Genomic DNA, 23,929 nt, shown 5'->3' with positions numbered 1-23,929 from the left:
AGGGCTGCACCGTGTCCCCAGGTGGCCTCTGGGTGCCCCAGGCTCTGCTCAGGTAATGAGGAACATGAGAAGGGACAGCGTTTCCAGGCCTTGCCCAGCCTTGCCCATCGGTGCCACAGAGTTCCTGGCACTCACCAAGCTTTATGAAGCCTCAAACTGAAACACACCAGCTTCTTGGTTTCCTGGCACTGCCAGATGCTGTGCAGCCTTGGGAAACTTGCTTTCCCTCTCTGAGCCTCAGTTTCCTTCCCTGAAAATTCGGAGGTGGGCTCAGATGGTCTCCACGGTCCTAAGCAGCTCCCAGATGGTCATAAGGCTCTGGAGACAGCTCCTGGCCATGCTCGTGAACAGATGTCCTGGGGCAAGGGGAGGAGAAGGCCCAGAGTTCAGTCACTATGTCACACCCGATGTCTGAGTTTCCTCCTGATCAGGTCTGTGCACCGTGGTGGGGGGTCTGAGCATTGGGTGCACCCTCAGCACGATTTTGAGAACTCCTCACCCAGGGCACTTGGGGTTTGGGAGGGAAAGTGTTTTCTCAGCCTTCCTGCTTGGAATCTTCAGATGCCTGGGCTGAGGCCCATCCAGCCCCTCATTGCTTAGCTCAGTTGAATTCGAGCTTTAAGGATTCAGTGTCATTTTCTTCAGTGTTACAGCTTGTACTCTCAGGGTTTCCTAAGCCTAATTCAGATGAACGAAGTGCTGGGCTGTTTATGTTCTAATTCGCCCCCTAATTTATTTGGACAGACGTATCCATGAGCCCACGTCCACCTTTCCCGTGGGCCTTCCTGGCTTTTCCCTTGTTTCAAATTTTGCAGCCACCAGAGAGGGCTCTGAGCAATGCTGTCGGGACACATGCATTTCTCTGCCTCACGGACGACCCTCCAGGGCCCATGAGGGTACTCAGGTGGCCTCAGCAGGGTGTTTGATGAAATGGCCCCACAGAAGTGGCTGGGTTCCTGCAGGGAGCATGCACAGACCCTCTCCCATCAGAGGAGAGCCTTCTTTTCTCCCACGTCAGCCTCTGATCAGCTCTGGCAGGACCCAGTGGGGCAAGTGAACTCTGGCCCTGTTTATCTTGCCCTGATCAGAAGGAAAACTGCTTTGGAAAAATAGCTAATAATGTAATCAGTCAAGAGGGGGGTGGGGTGGGTTGTGTCCACACACAGATAAGGGGCCAGGACTGGGTCTTGCTCCCTTTTTTTCCAGGAGGAAAGAGGAAAAGGCCCTGGAATGGCTCTCTGGGTAGCACCTCAGGCTGAGGAAAAGTGAGAGGGTCTAATGGAGGGATGGAGACAGTGGGGGTCAAACCCAGCTAGTTGTGCAACAGGACAACACTCTGGTTTTCCCAGAAGATGCTTGTGAAATAGGGCCACATTATCGTCCCTGGCGATGGCCCTGTTGACCGCCGTAAGCATCAGAAAGCCAAAGGACAGCCCTGGGGAGAGGGAGCCAGGGCCGCGTGTCCTGTGCCTGGAGCTGCCGTGACCCAGACTTTTAGAGTGTCTGTCATCAGGCAGCTGGGGGGATCAGCTGTAGACTAGGGTTAGCCTGAGGATTTGTTATGTTCTTTCCTTTAATCTTAACAAAACCCTGTAAACAAGGCATCTTTCTTGGTGTGGGTTTAAATGCAGGTAGTTTGTTTTGGAAGTTATTCCAGAAGACACCAGCAGGGGAGTGGGAAAGTAAGAAAGGAGAGGGATGTGTCCCCCCACGAGTTACCACCCTGGGCAGCTGGGGTGCAGTCTCTGGGCAGCTCTGGGCTGGCATAGGACACACCCCAGAGTGATTCCGCCTGAGGACTGAGGGGGCCGGCTCTGTATCCCGCCAGGACACGAGTGTGGGCAGGGAAGCCCCCCCTCCCCCCCAGGAAGAGAGATGCAAGAGCTGGCAGGTGGCAATCTGGCCATGCCTTGGAAATGGTAAGGGCCGAGGGGGCCTGGGGGCCCCTCGGTGGACTTCTGTGTTGCCTTTCTCCTGTTACCGATGAGGACGCTGAGACCCGGTGTTTAATTGCCAAAGGTCACTCAAACAGCAAGTGGTAGATAAGGGTAGGTTTTGAATTTTGCATCCATCTAACCTCGGCAAATTACTTTGTTCCCTGGTGGTTAGTGGTGATTTCTGTTTGTGTTTTGGAGTTTCTGCTGTAAATGAGAAATAGGAGCCAGCCATCAACCCTCACAAAACAGGAGAGGGTGACTGAACTACCCCAGAGGTGTAATCACGAGGGGAGAGGCGTGTGAACGTTTTGGGAGTCAAGGTCCTCGAAGCACCTGCCTGTCTTCCCCTTCTTTGCTGGTGGCCCTGACCCGACCTTGGCAGGAACATGGAAGCCTGTGTGAGCCAAGGAGGGCAGCACAGGGCCAGCGACAGGTTGACTTCACGTCTGCCCCACGTGTCCCTCATTCACAGTAGAGTGTGCACTCTGGGCCTGGGCCTTAAGAGGCCTTGTAGGTTTCCCCCCAACTCCTCTGGATGCTTCAGATGATCGCCAGGACTGCATCCCCCGTAGCTCACTGGTCCCAGAAGAGAGACATGTGGAGTAGACCTGAAGCCCAAACCTGAAGCCAGAGCCCAGCTGATGTCTAGACGTACATGTAAGAAATAAATGTCTGTCACTGTTTGCTAAGGGGATTTCATGGTTGTTACATAGTAATAGCTGACTGACACAGACTGCCCCAGGAACCCAAATTCCTCATACAACAGTGGCTGTGGGATGGGCCCGGGCCTTTAGATTCACTCTTTCCTCTGGTTGTTTTTCGACATAATGATGGCCAAATGGAGCTGCAAGGAAAGTAGCAAAATGGTTGTGCCTTGCCCCACCCTGCTTCCCCAGGGGCACACACTAGTGTGTCCTAACTCATTTGTTGCCCAGGGAGGAGTATGGGGTGGGGCTGGGGCGGGGAGTCTGGGGTATAAGAGCAGCCCCGTAGGACAGTGGGGGACTGAACAGAACGTTTCTATAGTTCTTGGTCCTGTAAGAGGCGAGGGGTGGCAGTCACTTAGATTTCTCTAAAAGACTGGACTGACAGGGTCAGGTGACCAGTTAGGGCCCTTGCCTGTGCTCTGGCTTTGGCATCTCCACCTCCCTGCTTTGTGGTCTACACTGAACCCACTGAGGCTCTTAGACACCCATTATTTTCTCTTCATGTGGAAAAGCTCAGTATTGTGAGCTATCATTTCCAGGTGGGGGATGACGTCGTGGTCAGGCACAAGGAAAGTACTCTGGAGCTTGACAGGGACCTCTCAGAGATCACCCAGACCGGCCCCTTTGTCTTTACAGCAGTTCAGAGATGTGGCGTGGCTTCTCAGGCCAAGTTCTAATTTCCATTCTTTTATTCACATGTCGCACAAGAAGAGACAAAGTAGGGTGGTGGCTAAGAGCACACCTCTGGGCCCAGACCACTAGGGCTCTGCCTCTTGTTATGGCATGGCTTCGGATACGTTCCTTGTGCTGAACCTGCCTCAAGGGGCTGAGAGGAGGATTCAGTGAGTTAAAGCCTGTAAGTTCTTAGAGCCGTGCTCAGCATCATACGTGTGTGTGTGTGTGTGTGTGTGTGTGTGTGTATGTGTATGTATGGGTGTGTGTGTATGGGTGTGTGTGTATAAAATACTACAGTTGGCCTTCTTCGGCTAAGGATATGGAGACCAACTGTGTTGCCATTTTACACAAGGGACTTGAGCACCTGCAGGTCTTGGTATCCGCAGAGGGGTCCTGGACCAACTCCATCACGGATGTGAGGGGAGACTGCATACGCTAAGCGTAGTTAGGCTAATATCCCATATTCTGTGCTACTGTACTCTCTGCTGAGCACGTGTTTGTTAATGACTATTGGGTGACTAATTTGTTCACCAGGAATAGAGTCCACTCCTCTTTATTAAGTAACTGTTAGATGCTGTGCTAAGTGCCTGATGGATAGAAGCCAAGAAGTTCCCGATCCACGGGGGAAAACAGAGAGGGCAAGTGCTGTTTCAGAAGTGGCAGAGCTGAGAGGGGAGAGGCTCCCAGGCCCGTGTCTGGGGCTGGGTGCCTCTCCCAGGGCCCCAGCTGCATCCACGTGCGAGGTGGCATTAAGGCAGGTTAGTCTCATTTCACAACTGGAAAAACAGAGACTCACTTAAAGTCTGCAGCCTGTTGAGGCCTGTGGAAGAGAGGAATGGTGGGAATTGGTGTTGATCGTGGCTGTGGGTGATGGGCACGTCCTGGGACTAGTGGGAAGGCCCCAGGACGAGGTAGAGGCTTGGTGTGGCCCCCATCTTCCATGTTTCCACCTCTGTGGCCTTGGACCTGTGGCTGGACCGTCAGTGGGAATGGACGCGGTGATACCTCTGTTGTGTTGGCATCTGAGGGTTATTGTGGGAAGCTCATGAGAAAATGCAGGTGCGAGTGCTCAGAAAGACCACACACTGTTCTCTCGCTGTGGCCTGACGGTGGGTCTCCTTGAGGGCCCAGCTTGCTCTCTCCAGGATGCTGCTTTGATTGAGGGAAGCCTCCAAGTGTGTGGGCACCTGTCCAAAATGTCTCAGACTTTCGAATTCTTAGAAAAAATTGGTCTTTGGGTTTGGCGCAAGGACATTTCTTCTCGTGACTTTTCAGGTGTTTCCTGTTTATGGTTGGGTGGGAAATGCTATTGGGAGATCCCATTTGGAACCAGGAAATGTAGACGGAATGGGAAACAAAGATGAATTGAGGACGCAAAGTAAGATAAACGGATGGAGCATACCCTTACGTCCCGTTTATGTTTGATACGGGAGCATCCTTGTGACTACCCTATGGTGTTGGCTTTTATCAGAATGTGGGGGAAAACACGTGGGGGTAACTCTTGGTACGTCAAAGAGCACGCACCATAAGACATGAGTTACCATTGAGCAAGTCATGGTATTTTAGGACTCCCCGAAGTTAAGTCAGTGCACTGATTAAACCAAGCACAGAGATGTCTTTCGTCCTCTGCCCTTGAGTCCACGCAGGCAAGAAGCCAGAGGTTGGCAGGAGGGGGCTATAAACAGGTCATCGTTTTATTCTCACTAATACTAAATAATCTGGGAGCAGCTCAGCTAAATTAACAAAAAGTGTTCCAAAGAAAACACTGACACAGAAATGCACTTAGAGTGCTCTTGTCTGTTAGACCTGACTTCAGACTCTGGCTTCACCACTCGCTCATTCCCGTGATTGCGCCCATAGCCCCTGCTTTCCGAGTGGGTGACTTCCGGCAAACCCGCTAGAACCTCAGTGCCCTCCTGTAACTGTGGGGAGATCATCTCCTGCTTCAGAGTTGTTTGTGGTACATTATGTGCCTGACACAGTTCCTGGCTCAGAGTGAACACTCAGTAATCGGGAATTTTGTTAATTACCTTTTAAGTACTAACACGGTGTTGTTAAACTTTCTTGTAAGGTGTCCCACAGATCCTGCTTTAATGAACAGATCATGGAGCATGAAAAGCTGGGTTATTACTAAAATGATTTCAAGGCTCCTTGAAAAGAAGATCATTTTTAAAATACCTTTGCAGGTCATTTTTGCACAGTTTATTTGCTTGGAAGGTCTCCTCTTTTTATCGGTGACCTAAAGTTTAATACATGCCATGTGTAAGTGTTCTCAAGTTTGGAATTGTCGGGGTCTTAATTTATCAAATGGGGCTGTGCTTTAAAGTTGTCCCATTAATTGCACAGGTTTCTGTACAATTTTCTTTTGTTGTCTGGAGGTGGCCAGACCTTTTATTTCCAATGGCTTTTGCATTTCTCAAGGCCAAGATCCTTTCTATAGAAGGAAATAGATCCCCCGTTCAGATGGAAGGATTCTTTCTCCCTCTTCTGATGTTGAAGGCTGGGCTCCACGGGGGATACAAATCAATCAAGATCCATTTACAAATGAGAAGCTATTGAGGTTTTCTTTTGTTGTGTTTCTGTTTTGGGGAGAACCATAAAAGGGTAAATTGATCCACTTGAGAATTCAAGAACAAGCTCCATAAATTTTTATTAAATAAAGAACTCTACATTTACATAGGACTTTATGGTTTCCAAAGAGCTTTCATAAACATTATCTCATTTAAGTAAATAGAGCAAATTAAAAAAAAAAAAAAAAAACAGTTGCAGTTCTGTATTATGGCCAGTTAATGCAGAGAGGGACCTTGAGATGGGGGAGCTGGAGGGTGGCTGGAGGGGGCAGCCAGGGCCAGAGGAGAAGGCCAAGTCTCTGGCAGTGGCTCTTGGGGGTCAGAGAGCCCCATCAAGCTCATCCTTGGGTGCCAAGAATTCTTATCTTGGGCACAAATACATTCTACACTTTAAACATGTTTCCATACATTGCATGGAATTATTGATGTCTTAAACTGGGTCATCTAGTAGTTTCCTTAGGGATATTCAAATTTTATGAACCTTCTCTTTTAAATTGCACATCTGTGTGATGGATTGTCGTAGGTGTTGTTTCTTTCATTGAAACTAACAGATTCAGGTTCACCTGACATTTACCAAGACCTGCTGGGTTCCAGGTGTTGTGCTGGGTACACCTTACCATTTATGGTCTTAGTGAGTAATCACATCGTTTTTCTGGGGTGGGTAAATATTCTTATCTCCATTGTATAGATGAGAAAACTGAGCCTTAGGGAGATGAACGAAGGTCACAGACTTACTTGACAGAGAAAGGATTGTTTCAGAGAATTGAACCACTTTAGATACCACATCAGTGGAATCGTACAGCCTTTGCCCCTTTGTGTCTAACTTACTTTGCTTAACGTGATATTTTCAAGATTCATCCATGCTGTAGCATGTGTCAGAACGTCCTTCCTTTTTATTAAAAAAATTTGGGGGGGGGCCAGCAGCAGGGAGGTAATTAGGTTTATTTATTTATTTATAATTTTTAGTGGAGGTACCTGGGGATTGAACCCAAAACCTCATGCATGCTAAGCACACAGTCTACCACTAAGCCATATCCTGCCCCTAAAACTTCCTTTTTAAGGCTGAATAGTACTCCATTGTCTGTATATACCACCTGTTGTTTATCCATTCATCCATCCTTGGAAACCTTTTTTTTTTCATTAGAGGATGAGAATGTTATCACTGGAAATGTGCTCTGTGAAGCATGATGGTGTGGCTGAAACAGGTTGCAAGTCAGGAGCCCTGCTCTTGAATCCTGACTCAGGCTAAATAGCTGTGTGGCTTTAAATAAGCCAAGTGTGCTCTCTGAGTAGCAGTGACTTCCTCTGTAAAATGAATGAATAGGGTTAGAATTATCTCTAATTCTCTGAAGATCTTTCCCCCTCTTAAAGCCTCTTCCTCTCACGTAATTGTAAGTTTCTGGCTTCATGCAGCTTTCCTTTAATGCTCACCTTTGATAGCTTCATCGCCAATTATTTTGATAAAATGTTCTCCCTTGCTCATTAAGCTAGCTATTTAGATCATTCCCCCCAACCCCATTTATACTGTGGTTCTTGTAGCTGAGGGTAGTTTTGTCCTCTCTTCAGTTTTGTATGTTTAAATGCTGTTTTGATTACTAGCGATCTGTCTGCCCGAGTTCCTTGTCCTCTGAGTTGTTTAATTATCAGTATTCACTTAGAAATCAAGCAGAAATTCCAGAACTAAGACTGGAGAACTGTTTTTTTCCCTCTGATACTTGATTTCATGGCTAAGTTAAGGAACTATGGAAAAATAATTTTGAAATTGAGGTGTTAAAAAGACTGGCTTTGAAAGATGAAACTTCCCCAGATGGATAAAAGGAAGAGAGCTTAGTAGGGAGAACATATGTTACACTGTATATAAATCTTGATCTGTCCAGGGGTTGGTTTTATCCCACCCGTGTTTTGGGGAGAGTACGGAAAGTAATCCCACCTAATTTAATTCTTGAATGAATCAAATTCGTTAGTGTAAGCTCCATGCATTGAGTTGTAGGTTGTGAACATTTTAGAAACCAGTATTTTTTCCTCTCTGAATTGCCTGCTGTTTAGACAGGGTTTAGTAAAACCAGCAGCTAAACCAAGGGAAATACTACCATTTTTAGACTGGAGGAGCCACACAACTTCATGAATCAAAGTGTGTGACGCAGGCCACATAATTCAGACTCACCTGCAGCAGGAAGACAGAGCTTCCCAACCTGTTTCCAGCTCCTCTAAGTGATTTCCAGGCCCCCTCGTTCAACCTCATCTTGCTTCCCTGGTTCAGTTCCCCCACGTTCAACAGAGTCAGGTTTGTTACAGCATCTGTGAGCTGCCAAGCCTGATTCTTCCTTGCTGCTTCAGAATGGATAAAGATTTTGTTCCAGAGCAGAGAGGGAGGGAGCTGGTGTGTTGCAGTCTGCTCCGCCCTGCCACGTCCTGGGGGCATTTGGAGGTGAGTGGACATGCCTGGGAGCAGCCTGGCTGCAGGGCCAGAGCCTTTGTGTGTGCAGGAGGGGTTCTTCCTGGAACACAGGAGCCTGGAGGCTTGATCCCTCCACCCTGCACTTCCTGGACTTCTCAGTGGAGGGGAGGTGGATAACCCCGGGGCCTTTCTTGGGGATGCTGGGTGGGTCGGGGGGACAGCCCACTTCCCTTCTCAGAGCTCTGTGGTGGAGGCTCTCCTGCCTTCTTCCATGTAGGCAAACAAAACTGAGCGTTTTAGCATATGGCTCTGGTAGACGGCCCTATAAGAAGAAAGGCCTGTGTTTGAAAACTGGCTGAGAGAGAAACTTCAACCTGCCTTATTTATATATATATAAATATATTTTAGTATATTTTATTTATATGTTATATATTTATATTCTGCTTATACATTATATATATATATATATTCTATTTATACAAAATATATATGTTTTTTTCTTTTTTTGCAGAAGGAATCAGGTTAAAATAACAGTGGTATTCTTAACTCATGGAAATTGCTATTCTTAACTCATGGTAATAGCAGTCAGAAGAGTGAAAACGCCAGAAGCGTGCTGTAGTCCAGGGTCCTATGTGACTGGCAGGTATCTCTGGAGAAGCCCACCATAGCCCAGGCCTGGGCTCTAAGGGTCACCCCTGCACCCTGAGGTGCCTGTTTACCTGTTGTGTGGCCCTGTTGACTATACACATGCTTTCTTAGGTCGCTTCTCACTTAATCAGGATTTTTCACTGTCCAATGGGCCAGCACAGTGTGGGTGTTTCTTGTTTGTTTTCTCTACTGGAAAGGGGCAGGCGGGGCACAGACCCTGGGCGTGGTGGCTGTGCTCCCACAGTGGTGCTGCGTGGTTGCTGAGAACAGCTTCAGAGTGTTTCGCGAAGGCTGCTCGTGTCCCTTTGTCAGAGGAGTCTGGCTTTTAGATGAAGAGCGCTTTGTGCCAGGAGGGCTGGTCTTGGACAGGAGGCTCGGTGTCTCCGGCTTGGGCTGTCCTGTCTGTGTCCTTAGATCTTTGAGGACTGTCTGTGAAGGGTCACGCCAGGGCGTGGGCCAGCGTTGAAGAACTGGATGTGAATATTCTGTCCAGCTCTACCTGGGGCCCACGAAGAGCCAGAATTGCCCAAGGTGGAATCAGCCAACCCAGGTTTGGAAAGCCCAGAAAAATCTGTCCTGTGCATCCTGGCCCTGCTACAGTCACACCCCTTGCCATCCTTAGGCCACTGGTTGGAGAAGCAGGATTCCTGGTACCCAGAATACAGCTCCTCTTCCAGCAAGGCTGGGGTGGAGGTCAGGGAGCCTGATGGGCTGGAAGACAGAGACAGGGCTGGGAGATTGGGAGGCACAAAGGTCCGAGGCAAGCACGTTGGGAAGTTCAGGAGCTTAGCGGCTGAAGGACTGTGTCTGATGGTCTTGGGTCTCCACCCGGGCTGGTGTCTGAGTGCGGGCAGCAGTGGGTACGCTCTCCGTCTGTGCAGCGTCATCACACACTGCACCTGGTGCAGGGCTGGTGTCAGGGGGCACTGGGATGGGTGATCCTCACATCTGTGTTGAGTAAACTGTGTGATGAACAAACACTTTCTGAGATGGGGAGAGGGCATCACTTACCTATACCTGCCAGGTCACCTGGGTGGAGAAACTGAGGCGGGTTCTAGAAGGCTGTGGCATGTGAAGACGTCTGATCCGGTCACACCGGTGGCAACTCTAGCCTTCCTAGAGTTGCCACAACTGCCCCCCAAAGTGTGTGTGGTGGGATGGGTTGGGGACGGGGCACTGGATCCTGTCGCAAGTTGAAGGGGTTAATCATGGAGTCACAGAGGATTCTGGAAGGTCAGAACACAGCCTGCCCCCAAATCAGGAGTCATGGGTACTGGTCAGGAGCCCCTCATGGTTTGATTCCTTGCTCTTGAGCATCCTGGGAAGGCAGGTGGAGACCCTGGGGTTTCAGGGAAGTCAGAGACAGTGTGAGCAGCCTGCTTGCTGTGTATCTCTGGCCCACAGTGCTCTCTTCCAGCTCGGGAGCTGGCCGGGGCTGGCCTTGGAAAGCCCAGCTATGGCTATGGCTATGGTGCTGTGGTGCTGGCTGAGGTGGGGGTGCTGACAGAGGGCTTCCCCTGCGGGCCTTCTGCGGGAGTGGCGAGCTCCCGGCTCCGAGGATGGCTGTGGCCGCCACAGGCACCCCGGGGCCTGCTCCTGGCTCAGAGCTCGCCAGCAGTTTGGGGATGAGCTGGAGAAAGACAGGTTTTCCTATCTGTTTTTGGAGTCCCTTTTGCAAAGGAGACCTTGAGACTCTTCTTTACGTGTTTGTTGTTTTTAATTAATTTTTTTAAATAGCAGTGCTGGGGATGGAACCCAGGACCTCGTGCATGCTGAGCACGTGCTCTGCCACTGAGCTGTACCCTCTCCCTGAGTCTGTTGTCTTTAAAAGATGGAAGATTCCCACGTAATTCCTATTCATGTCCTAAATTTATGAGACTGAACTCATTCATGCTGTACTGTAGTTTCCTTCAGCTCTTGGGGCCTGAGTTTCCTTCATACATTTCATTCATTCAAGACTTACAATGGGGTGTTTACCCCGGAGTCAGTGGGTGGAAATGCTTTTTGCCAGACCTTCCACATTTAATGTAACTGTTCCAATGGGAACGTTTTGATTCTTCTTGCCATTGTGCTATTTAGTATAGACTTTATTATTTTTATCATTTCTTGCCATCATACAATTTGACGCAGGAGCTCTTATGACTTTGTATAAGCCCCGCTCCCGGCCCAAGTGCAAGATTTTGCAGAGAAGTATCATGTTCCGTTGTCGCTGGGTTTCTTTCTGGTAGGCCCGTGAGTTCTCTTTGTTATAACAGGACAACGCAGGAGGAACTGATTTAGCCCTCCCCTGGAAAAGGAGTAACCCCATTGACATTCTGTTGTAATTTAGCAGTTGGTTAATGGCCACTTACTGGAAAATGTTACCAGGCTCTGCGGTGAGTGTTGTTAGAAACTGAATTACTCTGTGTATTCCCCTAGGGTCCGCTCCCCCCTCCGCCCCCGCTTCTCCTCCAGGACACACTCTGGGCCACAGGAAGTGGCGCTGTGTTGCAATCACAGCTTCATTGTTCCTTTATATTATTTATTTTGTGTTTCAGAATTGAGTATATTGCGTTTAATGGGGCCAGAGACTTGTCAAGAGCCCAGGGGGTGACATGGCAGTCACTGGGTTATTTTATGGGGTAGCCCTGACCTGAAGGTGCCCAGGGACAGCCATGAGCTGGTGTCCAACAGTGTCAGTTTCACATGTCATTAGAGTCACTGAAAATGCACATCTCTCCATCTCTGTGTTTACTGGTGTTATTATTTCAAATAGTTGTTCACCTCCTAGGTTTTATATAGTCACTCACTTTGCAAAACCTTTGATGGGCCACAGAGGCAAAAGAATGAATTTCTGAGCCTGCTGAACTTGGATAGAATTCTGGCTTTGTCATGTACTAGCTGTGTGACCTTGGACGATTCACTTAACCTCTCTGAGCCTCAGGAGTTTTACGTGTTGACAAATGGCAACACGGGCTCCCAGGGGTGAGGGATTGATGAAATGGTGAGTGGGCATGGTTGCCACAGTGCCCGGAATGCATTGAACTTAAAATGCCAACCTAAAAATGAGACAGCAGCCACCGAATGCCCCATTGCGTTGAGTTGGCACGTTGGGAACTGAGGGGATGAATGGTGGAGGAAGAAAACTTATCCATTTGTTTTCTTTTGACCTGGAGAGATCTCATTTTCTCCTTCCACACGAGGAAGACAGAGGTGTCAGTGCCAGTATCGCATCGTGTGCTGGGGCCTGTCTGGTGGAGCACCCCCCCCCCCCCCGCTTCCGTTTTCCTGCAGCCCCGGGGCTCCAAGGGCTGGTTTCTGGTTGCACGGTAGAGAATGCATTGCCTCTAGCTGCATGGAGTGTCTTTTGGGGAGGCTTGGTCGTCTTCCAGGGGACTCCACACTGGGCTGGCCACATCAGTCCGTCTCTGGGGCATGTTTTCAGCCCCTTCTTCATACTGGGGCTCCCCGTCCTTTCTGCAGTGAATGAAATAATTGTCACCAGCCTCCCACTTAATTACCATGGTTTGCTGCTCTTCTTTCCCCACATGCCCAGAGGAAGTCCACCAGGGCACTTGGCAGCCTCTCTACCTGATGGCACTGGAGCCTGGATTTTTGAGGTCGGGTGGATTCCTGAGACTTTCCTTCTGCGCCCCAGTCTGGACGGCGTCCCTGGGCCGGGCCCGCAGCCGCACCCGGGGACGTGGCCAGCACGCTCGGCCGCTCCACACACGACTGGCACACACTGACACGGCTGTGGTTTCTTCTCTTCCCTTCCCTCCCCCTCTAGAGTATAAGAAGAAGTACGGAGAAGAGCACGGCTCCTGCCAGGCGGGGATAGCAGGCGTCTTCACCGAGGTGGGTGTCACCGTTGGGCCCTTTCTTCTCTCGTTGGTGCTCATTTCCTTGCTGATGGTGACTGGGGAGCCCTTACAGGCACGTCTTCTGATGCCCCCACATACCTGAATGGGGAGTGGATTCTGGTCCTCACATCCAGGGAAGGATGTTGAAACTGATGGGGTCACCTGCTGGCCAGAGACCGCTGGGCAGAGGGGATGGGCTGGCTCTTTCGGAGGGAACCCCTTTTGGGACCATTTCTCCAGGAGTCAGCTTGACTCTGAGGCCGGTGGAAGGAAGTGATTAAAGAGGCGGAGCAAGTGAGACAGTGCTCAGGGGAGTTTGTGTCTCCGTGCTGGCAGGCGTGGAGATACGTTAGGCGTCTGAGCATCACCTCCGAGCATGCCTTCTCCTTATGGTGGAGAGACTTGATTGTATGCACGACTCCATCCATCCCCCTTCCCAGATTCTGAAGGACCGTGGACTTGAATGCTTATGTACCTATGCAGTCGGACCATGACCTGTGGCCAGTGGCACATTTTTAGGGACTGTTTTCTCATGTGATTCTTCCCCACTGTAAGTTTACCCTTCCTATCAACTCCCTGTTTCTCAAACACTTTTTTGATTTTATGTCATGTGCAAAGTTCCATGCCTTGCTCTGTAAGTGGCCCCATCATCCATCTAGCTGCTCAGGCCAAAACAGAAAGGTCATTTTTACTTTACCTCTAATTCTGGTGTTTTAACCTCCAAAGCATATCCCGAATATGACAGCTGTAATCACCGCCATCATCACCCCACTGGAAGAGCCACTGTTACTGCCTGGAGATACACTGGCCCTGTGTCCATTCTTTCTTTTATTGTAGTAAAATTCACATATGAAGTTCACCATTTTAACCATTTTGAAGCAAACAAGTCAGTGGTATTTGGTACATTCACAGTGTCGTGCAGTCATCACCTGCCTCTAGTGTCAGGACATATTCATCACCTCAAGCAGCATCCTTTCTCAGCCTTCACCCTGTGTCATCTGCACACCAGCCTGAGGAATCTTTAAGGGTCAAACATTGTCATTCTGACTGCGTGGCTTCCCATCACCTGGTAGATTAAAGTCCATACTGTGTCTTGGCCCAAGCGTGTGACTTTCTCCTTCACTTGTTCCAGGACAGCCCAGAGCTGCAGGAGGGGACGAGACAGGGAGGGAGAGAAAGGGCCTATGGCACCACTGGTTTTGGTTGCTCCTGGAACAGCCCTAGACCGTCACCAGCAGCTTCATAACAGAGGTCCCCACGGGTGACATTTGGTGCACAAATGCATACTGCTTTAGATGAGACTCATAGAGGAATCCCTCAGTCGAAAGCTGTCCAAACTTTGAATTTTGACACATGCTGGCCAATTGCACTCCAGAAATGGTTACCAGTCAGCAGCCCCTCTGGCTGTGTGTCATTGTCTGTCCAAGCACCCTCTCACCAGCACTTAAAATTTTTGTCTTAAAAAAAGAGAAAGATCTCATATTGTTTTAATGGCCCTTTACCTAATTATTAGTGCTGTTCAGTCTCCTCTTCAAGTATTGGCCATTTGTATTTATTTTTCTGGAAATTGCTCATTTATGTTGTTAATCTACTGTTGTTATTTTTTAAATTGTTATACTGACTTCCAGGAACTTGTATGTTCAACACTAATCTCTTATCTCTTGTATGTTTCACCAGTTTTTTTTTCCCCACCAGTTTTTACTTTTTTTAAAAGTTTGTTGATGGTGTCTTTACCTGACATCAAACATTCCTATGTAGTCAAATCTATCAGTCTTTTCCTTTTTGGATTCTAGACCTCTCTCTTAGGAAGGTCCTCCCCATCCTAAGAATATGAAATAGCCACCTATGTTTAGTTCTGCTACTTTTATAATGAGGAGTATATTTTTAATCCATCTTGGATTTATGTTTGCAAATGTTGTATGATGGAGGTGAGCGGCACTGTTTTCCTAAATGTATAGTTGATTGTTCTGATACTGGTGTGTTAAACGTTTTCCTGTCCCCAGTTGATTTGAAATACCATCCTGCCATAGGCCACTGTTTGGTCATCTTCCACCTCCATAAGCATTTAGATTGTGTACGTTCTGTGGCTCCTGTTCCTCCCGGGAGGTCTAGTACGTTGTGACTCAGCCCAGGAGGCAGCTGGGAACCATTGTAAGTTCACACGCAGGTGACAGACACAGCCGTGGCAGTGCTCTGAGAGAAGCTGGGCTGGTGTGCCTGGGCGTTTGGAAGCAGGAGAGCCTGGAGGGTGGGCAGGTAGAGGCTGTGATGTGGTCCAAGCCACAAAATGACAGGACAGGCTAGCGGGATGCTTTAGGAATAAAAATGATGGGGGAAGTCTGAGAGGATGATGGCAGGATCAGTGGGCTGGGTGGCCAGGGGACTGTAGAGTAGAGGAAGGAGGTTTTGTGCCAGGATTCTGGGGAATGGGGTACCCGTGGAAAGGCCGCTGCCTGTGGAAGAATCCCCTGGAAGAGGTCAGCCGATGGGTCTGCCTTAGACGCGTGCAGTGTGAGCTCATGGCATGGGGTTCTCACATATATGTTTTAGGAACCCAGCCTCAATTTGGCCAGTGCCGGCAAGTCTCTGGCTGGACTAGGTGTGTTCTGCATGGGGCCGGGATTGGGGGTGGGTGGATAGAAGCCTCCTTTAGATAATGGGGGGAGAAACTGAGTTCACTGCAGAAATGAGAACTTATCAGAGGTATCGAGGGAGAGCTGAGGACGAGGAAGAGTTCCCGGGGAGGAGGTGTGTCCAGCCAGCCAGTCGGGGGAGACGAGGGCCTTGGGGCTGGGTGGGAGGGGGGCCTGGCTGGAGGAGCGGGAAGGGCAGGGGTGTGGAGTGCAGGGGGGTGGCGGTGGCAGTGACCGACCTGGCCACGCTTGTCTCCTGGCCTCTCTGGGCTTTGGCCTCTGCCTCAGTTCCCAGGCTTCTGGCCTCCCTAAACCGGAGGTCTTTGAACTCGCTGCCTCCTTCATTTCTGGAACTTCAGCTGTTGGAGGCCAAGCAGGAAATGTGGTTAAAGGGGTCAGGCAGCACTGGGTGCCCCTCTTCTGCCTCCCGCTGACCTTGTCACTTGGGCTTGCCTTTGCTGTGAGCTCGGCTGTCCCTGCACAGGGCAGGCAGCTGCCTCCCAAGCTGGCTGTGCTCCTGTGGCCGCCTGGATCATGGCCATGTTGTTCCAGAATACTCTGGCCCAGGATGCCTGCTTGACCTGAAGGTCAGTGACCGTGGGGTTATCAGAGCTGTTTGAGTCATGGACACCACATGAATTTCAGCCCAGCGTTGAGGACAAGGGAGAACTTTCCGGGAACTTGATTTATTTCTGTAGCCTAGGACAATAGAGGTAGATCCTTCTAAGCATCCAGGGAAGGCCTGGCCCAACCTTGCCAGCGTCGGGGCAGCCCCTTGGCAGCCTGCGGACGTCTGGGTGGAAATCTGTTGGGCACAGACTTCTGTCACAGATCCCAGGACTCTTTTGCCCCGCAGCTTGTGCTGACTTGCAGGGCACAGAGAAAAGCCCATGGCTGCTCTCAGGAAACCCCAGTTACCCGTGTACCTCAGGAGGTTATGCATGTTGGGGAAAGGGCCACACTGGTTTTTGACGGGATTCCGCCCACATGATTTAGGCAGTGGTGGCCCTGGGCTTTTGGAGAAGCTTGCACTTCTGCTTGTTAATTTGCATTGGCTGTTCCTGGGTGGTGGGGAGCCCAGCATTGATCACGTTTTCCAGCGCTTGTGGACAGCAGTGAAATGACCCAGGCTGCACACACCTCGCATGGAAAAAGCCAAATAGGAGGGAGTTCCAAGAAGGTGCTGTTCCCCTGCCCCCAGCCCTAAGGGTCTCAGGCCGGGCCTCTGTTTATCTATTTTGAACTGCAGGGAGAAGGAAGCATGTGCCCTAAGAGGTGAGGGGGAGAAACCCCAAAGCTGTTGGCTTTAAAGGTTTTGAGGAGAGCGATGACCCTGTCTTACCATCTTTGTAATGTTTGAGAGAGGAGGGATATGTGAGACGTATGTTTCTCAACCTTTACCTAAGTCATGAGGAAGCAGCAGGTCCACTGCCTGGTGTCCTGAAGGACCTCACAGGCCGCTGCGATGCTCAGAGCCTTGGCCCAGGAAGGGCTGCCGGTGGAGGAAGCTCTACGCTATGTGTGCAGCTGACACTGAGGAGAGCGCTCCTTATGTCCTTCTGTGACCTTCATGTTTAGGCACTGATGACAGATTCCTTTCTGAGCTCGAGGCCAGGGAAGAAGTCTGTGCTCGGTGATCATTGGTCTTTCTCACTCCCCGTCTAGAACTAGCACGGTTCCTTGCATAGAGTAGATCAGTGTAAGGGGAGTGAGTGTGTGAATGCCCTGCCCATGTTTTTCCCTGTGATGTGTCCTGAGTGCAGAAAATGATACATTTTTATAAAACAGTGAGAAACCTCCACCAGTACCTGGTTTCTCATCAGTGGCATCCTCAGAGGTGGACGGGATCTCAGAACCTTAAAGCGACATGCTTCTCAGCATCATTCGTGGTCCATACCTTCCTGAATAACCAAGAGCAACCCCTTCAGGCAGGAGTCTGGTGGCTTTTCTTCCATCCATGCTCACCCTCCTCTTGGTTAAGGTTCTTCTGCGGATGGACATCAGAATACAGGTCGTTCAGAGCGCTGTCCTGACGCTGCCGCTGTCACACAGGTGCTGTCCCACCTGTGTGCTCTGTCCTCTCTCTGCTGGTCTCTTTACAGGGCTCTGGCTTTTTCAGACATTGGCTCCCCGGGAATCAGTGTGGCTTTATGAACTGTCATCAGAAACCTGAAGTTCTTGGGGCAGGATCTCGCCTCCAGGGACTTATTGGAAGCCAGCAGCTTATGCCAGTGGTGAGGCCAGCTCTGCAGAGAGGGGCCAGCCTGGAAGGGTGCTTCTGACATATGACAGTGTGGGGACGCTAAGCAAAGGGAGGGAGGGTGTGTTTCAGCAGTGAGAGGCACGACCTACAGTGTCCGTCATCTCCAGGAGCCCAGCTGGCCTGTGCCTTTGGGGTTTTTGTACAGCTGAGGGGTTTCCTCTAACATTGTCTTTTTTTAAACCCTTTTGGATAGACAGATTTGTTTTCTGTAATATTTTGAACATTTCCATGTTGCCTTTCCCTGGGAATGTCATACAGAGGGACTTAATTGATCTGTGTGTCTAGTACAAACTTTTGTACATAGTGGTAGATGGTTAATAGGTGCTGCCAAGTGAAAAAATAATGGTTTTGTTAGAAAAGTAATTTTTAGTATTTTTTTTATTGCCATGTACCTACTTTAGAAAATACAATCAAAGAGAAGGGATTTCCTGTTGGGGAAGGATGGGGAGAGAAAGCCTCACCCCAGGACATCCAGTGTCTGCAGGGATGCGGTGCACGCCCGCCTTCCCCTCAGCCCGTCACCGTCTCCGCACAGTGTGGGCTCCGTCTGGGTCCTTGTATGTTGTCATCCCGGGAGTTCACCTTGCATTTTATTTTTTTTTTCCAATAATTTTTTTGTTTTTTAATTTATTTAATTTGAGGGGTAATTAGATTTATTTATTTATTTATAAATTTTATTTTATTGAGTTATAGTCAGTTTACAATGTTGTGTCAAATTCCAGTGTAGAGCACAATTTTTCAGTTATACAGGATCATACATACATTCATTGTCGCATACTTTTTCACTGTGAGCTACCACAAGATCTTGTATACCTTTCCGTGCGCTATACAGTATAATCTTGTTTATCTATTCTATATATACCTGTAGATACACACACACACACACACACACACACACACACACACACACACACGGATACAAATTTCTGTTTATTTATTTTTAAGGGAGGTACTGGGGATTGAACCCAGGACCTCGTGCATGCCAAGCACACACTCTACCACTGAGCTATGCCCTTCCAATACCCGTTGCATTTTCAGAGATGACCTCCTTGTTACTATTTAATTGCTGTTCTAGAATTTTGAAAAACACAAAATAAACTTTCGGGATAAGAGAGAAAGAGGGGGAAAAAGGATTCCTGGAATCCTGTCACCTAGTGGGAAAAACTATAAATGTTTCGGGGCTGATCCTTCTGGTATTTGTCCGTTTGTCTGTCTGTATACATTTTTTTTCTTCTATGAAACAGTCATAGCACACATACTACTTGGCATATCCTTTTTGTTTTATTTTGTTTTCATATTCTTTTCAACCATAAGTTACTATAAGATATTGAATATAGTTCCCTGTGCTATGCAGTATAGACTTGTTTATTTTATATGTATTATTAGTGTCTGCAAATTGGCATATCCTTTTTAACTCCATGGCACTTGGCCATTGTGTCTCAGTGCCATTAGATCTGCCACGGTATGTTTAATGCTGCAGGATTCTGCTGAATGGATGCCCATGATTGAGAATCCCTGTTGTTAGGCAGTCAGGTCATTTCCAGCTTGGTGAGCACGGTTACGGTGCCTCTTCTTGTGGGCAGAACCGTGCAGGTATTCTTCCCGACTCCCTTAGTCGGAGGTTCATTTTTGAGCACCTTGAGTTACGTCAGCATCAGCCACTGGGCAGCTGTGCAGCACAGACATACTCTCAGGCTTGTTGAGGGCGAGGCCCATTCCCCTGACTCTATAAATGCTGACGTCAGTGGTGTCTTTGTGCGTTCCTGGGTCTTTTTTTTTAAGGTGAGTTTTTTTTTAATTGATGAAGAGGTCTTTAAATTCTATAATGCTTTATAATTTTCAAAAATTTCACACACATGATTTCATGTAATCCCATAATAACCCTTTTTTCCTCCCACTACCCCTATGTTGCCCCTCCTCTTTCCCTCTCCCTGCTGGTAACCGCTAGTTTGTTCTCTGTATCTGTGAGTCTGTTTCTTTGTTTTACTCACTAGTTGGTTGTATTTTTTAGATTCCATGTATAAGTGATACCATACAGTATTTGTCTTTCTCTGTCTGACTTATTTCACTTAACATAATCCCCTCCAAGTTCATCCATGTTGCTGCAAATGACAAGATTCCATTCTTTTTTATGGCTGAGTAGTATTCTGTTGTGTATATATTTACCATATCTTCCTTATCCAGTCATCTGTTGATGGACACTTAGGTTTATTCCATATTGTGGCTATTGTAAATAATATAAATAATATGAAAAGGAAATTTTTTTTCTATGGCTCAGGTGAAGAACATCCTTGGTGCAACATCTTTAACTATGAGTTCTTTGTCATGATTGTGGGTCTCACCACACTGCCCACTCCCCTCGTCAGCTGCCTTCCCTGTTTACCTTTGGGTTTCTCTTCCATAGGAGCTGGTGGTGATGGGTGCCCCAGGGTCATTTTATTGGGCTGGGACGGTCAAAGTGCTGAACCTTACAGACAACACCTATTTCAAACTGAATGATGAAGTGATCATGAACAGGCGGTACACGTACCTGGGTGAGTAGCTCAGGGAGGGGACACGTAAGAAAGGGGAAAGGGTAGTGGTTACCACCACGCTCCCCAGTGCTTGCTTTACCGCTGGAAGGAAGAGTTTGTTGGCTTTTGCATGTGTTCTTCTACTCAGTTACACTTTGGGCCAAGGGCACCTCAGCATTGAGCTCCCCTACACACAAGGTGGAGAGGAGAACAGAGGAGGGGGCTGAGGTGAAGCTGTGTGATTTAATTAAAAGGCTGACAGTCGAACCTTCATGGAAGCAAACGTTTTCTTTCCTATTGGAGCAATTGCTCAAGTTCAGGCAATTAGCCACAAAACTAGTGCAAGAGAATCCTGGTTTTCCATGGCTTTCCTTTGGATGAGGTCTCTGCGTGCTGGTCACAGAACTGGTTGCAGGTAGAAATAACAAGAGCCAGAGCTGAGCACAACGGATGGCTCCCTAACACTGAGGTTTGATGAAACGCTCAGAAAAATTTCCCTTCTTTTCCCATCCTTTGTAATCCTCTAGGAAGAAGGTAGACACAACCTCAGTTAGCAGCCACCAGACCTGAATGACCCTGGGACAAGACCATGCTTACTGGAGAACAGAACGGAAGGTGTCTTTGCTCGTGTGCAGACCATTTGACGGGGCTCCTTTCTTTAATTCATGCCCTAATGGCTATCCTTCTGGACTGAAAGTGAAGCTAAATTTAGCAAGGCCTCATGATGAGAAAACAGTGTTCTTTCACACTCATTATACTTAAATCTGGGGCATCTCTGACCCCCGTTTTGCATAGAGGTTCACTTGTGTGTTGGCCGGAGGGAGTTGCTCACGTGCCTTTTCCCTCCTGACGACAAGCCTTCTGCCCAGTAGCGCAGCCCGGGATCCCTTGACTCCGTCTTGTGGGTGTTTGCTGCTCCCAGCTCTTCAGTCTGTTGCCAGGCCCTGCATATTATTTAATACCTGAAACCAACTTTTGAGGCAGCTGATATCATCACCCACATTTTATAGATGGAGAAACTGAGGGACAAAGAATTCATAGAACTTGCCAGGTCACAGGGTTCTTAAACAGCAGAGTGTTTCTGAGCCCTGAGTTGAGGAGCTGACCTGCCTCCCCTGTGCGTGCTGTAGAGACAGCACTGAACACTGGTGGACCCCTCAACTGGGCTGGGAGCCCCCCGGAGGAGAGGGGTCAGTCTGACATCCCCAGGGCTTGGTCTGGTGCCTGGTGCGTAGGAGGGACTCAGCATGTGCTTATTAGACCAGAGGATGAAGGTAGGGCAGAAGGGAGCCCAGTTTGGATGTGGCTTTAGGCTCGAGGACAGGTCCTCTGCACCTTAGGGCTGTGGCTTCTTCCTGTGTACCAGACAGGGGCCCTCGTGCTGTGGGATTGCAAGGGTCATTTGAAGCTCTGATATCACTCATAATACTCTCAGGGAATGTGAGCCTCCAGTCTGAGAGAAATCGGCCACCTGGTGAGTGAGAGGTGATCACAGTACGGTGTCAGTACAAAATGCAAACAGCTCATGATCCCAGTATTAGGGTTTGAGGGTGAGGGCAAGGTTCAGAGAATATGTGGCAGCCGGTACCAGATTCCTTCTGCCAGCAAGGGTCCCAGAAAGCAGGAGACATTTAGACTAAGCTTGGACAACTTTCACCTTTGATTCTAGATCCCTCTTGTATCCACATTTTTGCTCAGCCATTCATCCACCCAGGTACCCACCATCACCTTTTTTCTGCCTTCTCTTAGGAGTAGGTGTGCTGTAATAGTTTTGGAGACACACAGATTGGTTTTGAATCTTGCTGTGTGATCCTGGGCACGTTGTTTAAACACATTTAGTCCCTGTTTCCATATCTGTAAAATGGAAGCAATAATCGTACCTTCTTCATAGAGTTGAAAGACTGAAAGAGACAGTGACATCTAAAGACGTGTAGACAAATATTCGTAGCAGCTTTATCCATAATAGAGCTGAAACAACTAGAAACAACCCACATGCCCAGCGGCAGGAGAATAAAGACATTACAGTATATTCATACAGTGGAATGTACTCAACTACTAGAAACTGTTACCAGACTCAACAACTTGGGTGAATGTCACAGACTGTCATGTTGAGTGAGGTTTAGACCAGACAAACCTAATACGTGGTGATAGAAATCAGAATAGTGGTGGTGTAGGGGTTAGTGGCTAGGAGAGAGAGAAAGGGACCCTTCTGGGCTTATGGTTCTGTGGTTATATTCACTCTGGGTGGTGATTGCAGATTATGTGCGTGAGCACACATTTGTTGAATTTTGCACTTCAGGTGAGTGTCTTTTACTCTATGAAAATTGTAACTCCAAAGGAAAAAAAAAAAGCATTTGTTCCAAAAAAGGACATTCAGAAAGCACTCTTTCCTGCCCTGATGTCCTTGTGAACATGTCTTTTTGTGAGCTGAGTCATTCCAGCAGGAGAGGACTGATAGCTGCCATTTGTAATTTCTGGTCCAAGAGTAACTGGATCATAATTGTCCAGATGAGGGATGCTTGAGAAACTGTGTCCTCTGATGGGTCTTTTTCTTCTTTCTCAACCCCGCCCTTGGCAGGCTACGCAGTTACCGCCGGCCACTTTGCTCACGCATCCACCACCGACGTGGTGGGAGGCGCCCCCCAGGACGAAGGCGTCGGGAAGGTGAGGAGGAAAGTTTGTGGGACAGCGCGGGGTCAGGCGGTTGAGGGGGGTGCGTACTGCCGCTCTCAGAGAGGTTTGTCAGTTCACTCTGATGTGATTTTCTGCGGGGCGGCTGGCATGTGAGGGGGGTGATGGAATATTGAGGAATCGCCTGTCTGTCTCCATTCAACCACTTTTGAGAATTTCCCTAGAGAGCTTAATCAGAGTGTGAAAGCGATGACTCCCAGACCTCTCCATTCTCTGCACTTTGTCACCTGAGGATGTTTTTCATGGCTGACTCTGTATGAGGGATGATTAATACTGACCCCTGGCATCATGACGTCCTCCCAAGGAGAGGTGGCCATCACTGTCCGACTTCCAACCCTCCATGCCCCGGACCTTTCCTGAGTTTATCTTCGGGCCTAGATTCTTACATTTATTTCCCCAATTTCTTAGAACCAACACTGGTGCAGCCCAGAGGCTGGCCTGGGAATATATGGGTCTCTTTCCCTAAAGCGTCTGCCCTGAGTGTGGGAGAGACCCCGTGGATGTAGGGTGATGAGGATCCCTTTGGGAGTCATGGCCTCCACGGGGCCTGGAGTGTGGAGCACTGGTTTGTAGGAGCTTCGCCTCCAGGTGAAAGGAAAGCCAGGGGAGTAGGTCCGGATAAGTTGGGAATCTGCATTTTTACACGCTCCACAGATTGATAAGTAAGACTGAACAGAGCAATAATCTTTGGGTCTGAGCCCACAGCGGGTGGACCTGTGATGGAACCTGGCTGTATCTCCGAGGGCTCAGAAGTGGCGTCTGGATTCTGGAGGGGCCCAGATGCCTCAAGACCACTGTTAACTAGAGCCTTCAGCCAGGATGGCAGTCTGATTGGCCGCCGAGGCTCAACTGCTGTGCGTCCTGGAGGGTCCTTTTCCTGGATCCTTCTTGCAGGAGTTGGGAGCCCCGCTACTCCCGTGTCTGGGGCACGTACCTCCCTCCCCGTTAACACCGATGCTGTTTCCCTGGAAAACGAAGCCAGGTCAAAACCCAGGGCACTGAGCACAGGGGCAGCGTGCAGACAGACTCTGACAACTTCAAGCAAGGGATGG

At 48.9% G+C, this 23,929-nt stretch overlaps 1 protein-coding gene across 1 annotated transcript in view; it reads left to right on the top strand.

Moving 5' to 3' along the window:
- Positions 1-23,929, top strand: part of ITGA9 (integrin subunit alpha 9) — a 315,170-nt gene that overhangs the window by 25,244 nt on the left and 265,997 nt on the right. Inside the window, exons 5-7 of the mRNA XM_032459242.1 lie at positions 12,705-12,772; positions 20,078-20,207; positions 22,765-22,850. Coding sequence (XP_032315133.1) covers positions 12,705-12,772; positions 20,078-20,207; positions 22,765-22,850 — 284 coding nt within the window. The remainder of the gene's footprint in view (positions 1-12,704; positions 12,773-20,077; positions 20,208-22,764; positions 22,851-23,929) is intronic.

This window comes from Camelus ferus, chromosome 17 (genome assembly GCF_009834535.1).
Source record: "Camelus ferus isolate YT-003-E chromosome 17, BCGSAC_Cfer_1.0, whole genome shotgun sequence".
In the NCBI taxonomy this organism is placed as follows: domain Eukaryota; kingdom Metazoa; phylum Chordata; class Mammalia; order Artiodactyla; family Camelidae; genus Camelus; species Camelus ferus.
Note: the sequence above shows the minus strand (reverse complement) of the source record. Positions and strands in the feature narration are given on the sequence as shown.